Source organism: Nannospalax galili, unplaced genomic scaffold, assembly GCF_000622305.1.
Source record: "Nannospalax galili isolate Female #2095 unplaced genomic scaffold, S.galili_v1.0 scaffold505, whole genome shotgun sequence".
NCBI classification, from domain to species: Eukaryota; Metazoa; Chordata; class Mammalia; order Rodentia; family Spalacidae; genus Nannospalax; species Nannospalax galili.
The window spans coordinates 308,326-313,814 of NW_008352327.1; the positions used below are offsets into that span (position 1 = coordinate 308,326).

General features: G+C 34.4%; 1 protein-coding gene across 1 annotated transcript in view; it reads left to right on the forward strand.

The window, feature by feature from the left end:
• The window catches only part of Dnah12 (dynein axonemal heavy chain 12), a 218,243-nt gene that overhangs the window by 34,064 nt on the left and 178,690 nt on the right, over nt 1–5,489 (forward strand). Inside the window, exon 12 of the mRNA XM_017802268.2 lies at nt 5,186–5,364. Coding sequence (XP_017657757.1) covers nt 5,186–5,364 — 179 coding nt within the window. The remainder of the gene's footprint in view (nt 1–5,185; nt 5,365–5,489) is intronic.

The following is a 5,489-nucleotide window of genomic DNA, read 5'->3' on the forward strand; positions in this document are numbered from 1 at the left end:
TAAACGCACCCATTTTCATCATATAGTTAACTGGAGTATTGAGAAATTTACATACCCATGTAATTACCACCAGAGCCAAGATATATACCATTTTCACTACCTTAAAAAGTTTCCTTGGACTGTTTGTGTTGGTGCACACCTTTAGTCCTAGCACTCAGGAGGTAGAGGCAGGTGGATCTCTGTGAAATTGAGGCCAGCCTGGTCTACATAATAAGTTTCAGGCCGGCACAGGTGCTTATTCCTTTGCATGTACTTGAGTAGACCAGAGGAGAACCAATGATTTGTTCCACTGATCCTTTGTATTGCTCAGCTTCTTTTATTATCTATTTATTTATTTACTTATTTATTTTTCGTCTTTTTGAGACAGAGTTTCCCTGTAGCCCCAACTGGCCAGGAACTCACTCTGTAGACTAGGTTGGCCTCAAACTCACAGAGATCCGCCTACCTCTGCCTCCTGAGTGCTGGGATTAAAGGCATGCATCACCAAGCCCAGCACTCAGTTCCTTTTAAACTAAGTTTAGGTCTAAACTTTATTATTTCTCCCCTTTTACTGGTGTTGTTTTTTCTTGAGTGTGTGCGTGTGTGTGTGCATGTGCGTGTGTGTGTGTGTGTGTGTGTGTGTGTGTGTGTAGTATAGTGTAGTATATGTGCCCATGTGGGTACATACAGAGCATGTATGTGCATGTGGATGCCAGAAGTTGACATCAGGTGTTTTTCTCAGTTGCTTCCTCTCAATACATGCTGTCACTCTTCACATTATTTGAGACAGGGTCTCTCATTTAGCCAGGAACCACTGACTTGGCTAACTGTCTGGCTAATGACCCCCAAAGATATGCTTGACTCCATCATCCCCAAAACTGGGGCTATAGGCATGCTGCCATACTCTGCTTTTTAAAATGTGAGGGCTAGGGATCTAAACTCATGGCCTCATGCTTCCAAAACTAGCACTTTACCAACTGAGCCATCTCCCCAGTCCCTTGGTTTGTTCTTAACTAGGCTATTTATTTGAGAGCTCTGATTTTATAATTTAGGCACTCATCATTATAAGCTTCCACCTTAGAACTGCCTTTGCTCTATCCTGAAGGTTCTGACATATTTCAATTTTCATTCTAGGAATTTTTAAAATTTCCCCTCAGTTTCTTCAATGACCTACATATATTGTTCATTCTCTAGCTCTGTGTGTTTGTATGGTTTCTGTAATTTCTCTTGCTTTTGATTTCTAGTTATATTCCATTTTGATTTGTTAGCATACAATAAATCATTTCAGTCCTTTTTTGTGTTTGTTAAGATTTGCTTTACAGCCTTGAATGTGAAGTATTTTGGATAAAGTTCTATGGGGTTGTTGAGAAGAATGTGTATTATATAGCTTCTGGGTTGAATACTGTGTAGATAAATGTTAAAGTATTTTGACCTATGATATAGTTTAACTCTGAAGTTTCTTTATTAAATGTTTTGTCTGGATAAACTATCAATCAGTGTGGTTATTTAAATATCCCACTATTATTATATCTGGACCTATTGTCCCTTTATGTCCAATAGTGTTTGTTTTATGAAATTGGATGCATCAGCATTTAGTATATACATTTTCAATTGTTGTATCTTCTAGATAGATGGTTCCATTTATTAGTATGTAGTGACTTTCTTTATCTTCTGACTTATTTGGATTTGAAGTCCACTTTGGCTGATATGCATACAGCCACTTCAGCTTATTTTGGATTCTATTTTAGGGGGTATTTTCCAGACTTTCATTTTGACTCTGTGTATTTGCCAGTGAGGCGTGTTTCTTGGAGGCAGCAAACAATTGGATTATGTTCTTTAATATATCCATCCAGTGTATATATTTTAACTGGGGAGTTGAAACCTTTAAGGTTATTGAGAAATATATGTTAATTTCTACACTTGTTTATTTCCTTCATTGATTCAAAAACTCTTTTATTCTTCTTAGAGGCTGGCTAATTTGATACTGAAAATGTTTAATTCTTTTAAAAAAATCTCATTTATGTATTTTTCTTATGAAATTTATTTTCCCCATGCTTTTTTATTCTGTGTGGAGGATTCCTTTAAGTATCTTTTGCAGGGGCTAGAGAGATGACTCAGTTAAGAGCACTGACCGCTCTTGTAGAGGACCTGGGTTTGGTTTCTAGCACCCACATGGCAGCTAACAACCATCCATAACTCTAGTTCCAGGAGATCTGACTCCTCTTCTGTCCTCCATGGGCATTGCATCATATGGGTGCACTTACATTTATGCAGGCAAAACACTCATAGACATAAAATAAACAAACAAACAAATAAATAAATAAATGTATCTTGTATAATGTGGCCTTAGTGGTTATGAATCGCTTTAGTTTGTATTTATCTTGGAAGATTTTTATTTCTCCATTTATTTTCTAAGGGACAACTTTGCTGAATATAGTAATATTAGTTGGCAGTTATTTATTCTCAGGGTTTGAAATATATCATCTCATGCTTTTCTGGCTTTTAGGATTTCTGCTTAGAGATATGAACTGAGCTTTTAAATTTGTGTTTGTAAATAAGTTGACATTTTTTGTACCTTTCAATATTCTTTCCTATAACCTGAACTAATTATGTCTAATTTGTGGGCATATATTCATTAGAGTTTTCCATGTGCAATAGTATGTCATTTGACATGGACACTGTCTTGCTTCTTTCTTTCTAATCTGTTGTATACTTCTTACTTGTGTTTCTTGCCTAATTGCCCTAGATATTATCTCAAATACAGTGAATGGTATTTTCTGTTCCTGTTTTTTTTTTTTCATAAAAGAGTATGGGGCTTTGTTTAAAATTTTTTCTGCATCTATTAATACAATACTGTGTAGTTTTATTGTATGCATACTTTTTATCTTATTTTTATGTGATTATGAAACTATATAGCGAATTCATAGGTGCATTATAACCTTCACAGACTCAGGGTTGGTATATTCTCTTTTATTTGCATTTTACCATATATAGATAAGTGTTAAATAGGCATAATAAATGTTATACAAGATAACAGTAAATTTTGGTAGTATTTGCCATAACTTGCATTGTTTATATTCCCTAAATATCTAGGCCAAGTATATATTTCAGTAACTTTGACAATGATTCTTTCTTTAAATCTTTTTGTTGTGACATTTTCTTGAATTTTAACGTCTGGATAGTTTATGTGACTATTTAAAAATTTGCTTTTAGGTTTAGTGGTATGCTTCTGGATTTATCAGCATTTGATACACTATGGTTGGGTTACTATGTTTATTTGGTGGAAATGTAAAATTATAAACATATACCCAGATGAAATACAAGACACTTGAGATTTGTGTAAAAGTACAATGTGGTCGAGGATTGGCTAGGAGTGTGAGCAAAAAATGATTAGCTGTAAGTTAATCATTGTCGAAGCTGGATAAGTACATTTTGCCTACTTTTGTATGTTTAAAAGTGTTCCATTAAAAGGTTATTATAATTATGAAATGCATATCTATAAAGTATATTTTGTATAGATTTTTAGTTAATTATATATAGCCTAGATGGTAATAACCATGTAGGTTAAGAGTTAGAACTTTGTGACAAACCAAAAACCAGCATTTAGCTCTCTGTGCTTGCCGTGGGTAGGGAGACTTAGCTTACTAACAAGGACTCGGAGTCTAGTTGAAATTTGGATCATAGGGATGAGGGGTGGGTGCTGGGGTTCTCAGATGAAACTGAGACCCAGACCTCAAATTCAGTGCTTCCTTTATTAAGAAAGGTTACAGAAGGCAAGCTCCAGTTCTCAGCAAATATTTTTTTCATTCAAAGTCATGAAGGAAAACATTTACTGAACATCTGCTATCTGAGAGCACATAGATCTGAGAAGTAAGGAGCGAGGACCAGAAGAATAGGCCATACAAGCACTGCCTTCAAAAGTGCATCTCTTTCTCATGAACCTGAAATAACTCTGATGTACAGAGCATTTCTACCTGAGACTCAGTGTGCAGAGGGTCAGGGCATTCTGTGAGTTGGAATGCACCATCTTTAAACAATGTTGTTGGCGACTTCTCTCTCCAATTATGTCTGTCTTTTATAGTTTTACTATCAATTTAGATATATTTGAATTATGTAGTTTAATTTTACCTCATGACAAGTTTATGTAAAAGATGTTATCTTAATGACTTGTTTGTGGTTTTTCCTTTCATCACTGTTGAACTCATTTGTGCTCACCATTCTCTATTGGCATCAGCACTATCTACTTTCTATTTGCTTTATTTCTAACCAACAGCAAGGTAGGTGCTCAAGATAATCATTGAGTTAATTAATGCCTTCTGATACCTTGAACAATGAAAAAGTTAAGCACAATACGCTAAATATTGGAGACCCTAGAAGAAGAGAACTTTGAGGAAAAAATGAAGGAAAAATCTTCTTAAGAAAGAAGAAAATGAATAGGACGTTTGGCAATGGGTAGAGTAGGAATAAGGAAGAAGGTGGATATAAGCATTAAAAGTAAATGTGAAACTAAGTCAAAGCTTGTCCAAAACTATAGGTGTGTTTCACTTGTGCAAAATGCAACATGTTGTCAAAGTTTTATTCTATACTACTTCAGTTAATTTTTAATATTATCCCAGCATTTGAGTATTCAGAAGTTGATATAAATTTCAATATCTTGGATCTTTGGTGATGGTAGGACATAATATTTCACTCCCTTTGCATAACTTTGGCATCAAACAAAAATTTCCTTTCTTAAATATTGAATTAGAACATTCAGTGAGGCATCAATGATGGAAAAAGCAAATATGTGTACCTATGTATACTGTCTCATGAGAAAGGTTTGTTCCCGAACAGAAATGATCTGGCTAGGGGTACTTTTACTGAGAGGAATTACTGAGGAAACCTTGTGAAATGTCCAGATCTTGATGCTATAAATGTCAGCACACTATTTCCTAGTAGATGGATAAATTCCAAGAACAAAACAGGTTTTGGGAGCTGAAGATGTAGCTCAGGTAGAGTATGTGCTTATATCCTTAAATCCTGGGTTTAATCCATAGTACCAAGAGAAAAAAAAAAGGATTATGTAGCATAGGGGAAAAAATAGTCACTTAGCTAGAAAAATGAGTTGGCATTTATATTATGACTAAGACTTTTACCACAATTTAGTATTATAAGATAACTAGTTACAAAATTCTAACTTTTTTGTTTTAAACACTTTTCTCTAAAGTTTGTAGAAAAATTTTTAAGCCTTGCCTCAGAAATAATGCTTCTGCCTCAGTGGGTTCATTACCCTATGGTGTATTTGGATTGTGAAGATCTGAAGAAAGGCTTGACAAATAAAGCAAGAGCCTTTGCAAACTTATTATTATGTGACATAGCTTCAAAGTATAGAAAAGAAAATGAATCGTAAGTAAAACTAATTACCATACTTAGAATTATAGGGCCAAAGAAATATCTCACTGAAATTACTCTTGTTTAAAAATAAAAGATTAAAATATATACATATATCTTTTCTAGTCTAGCTGAACATT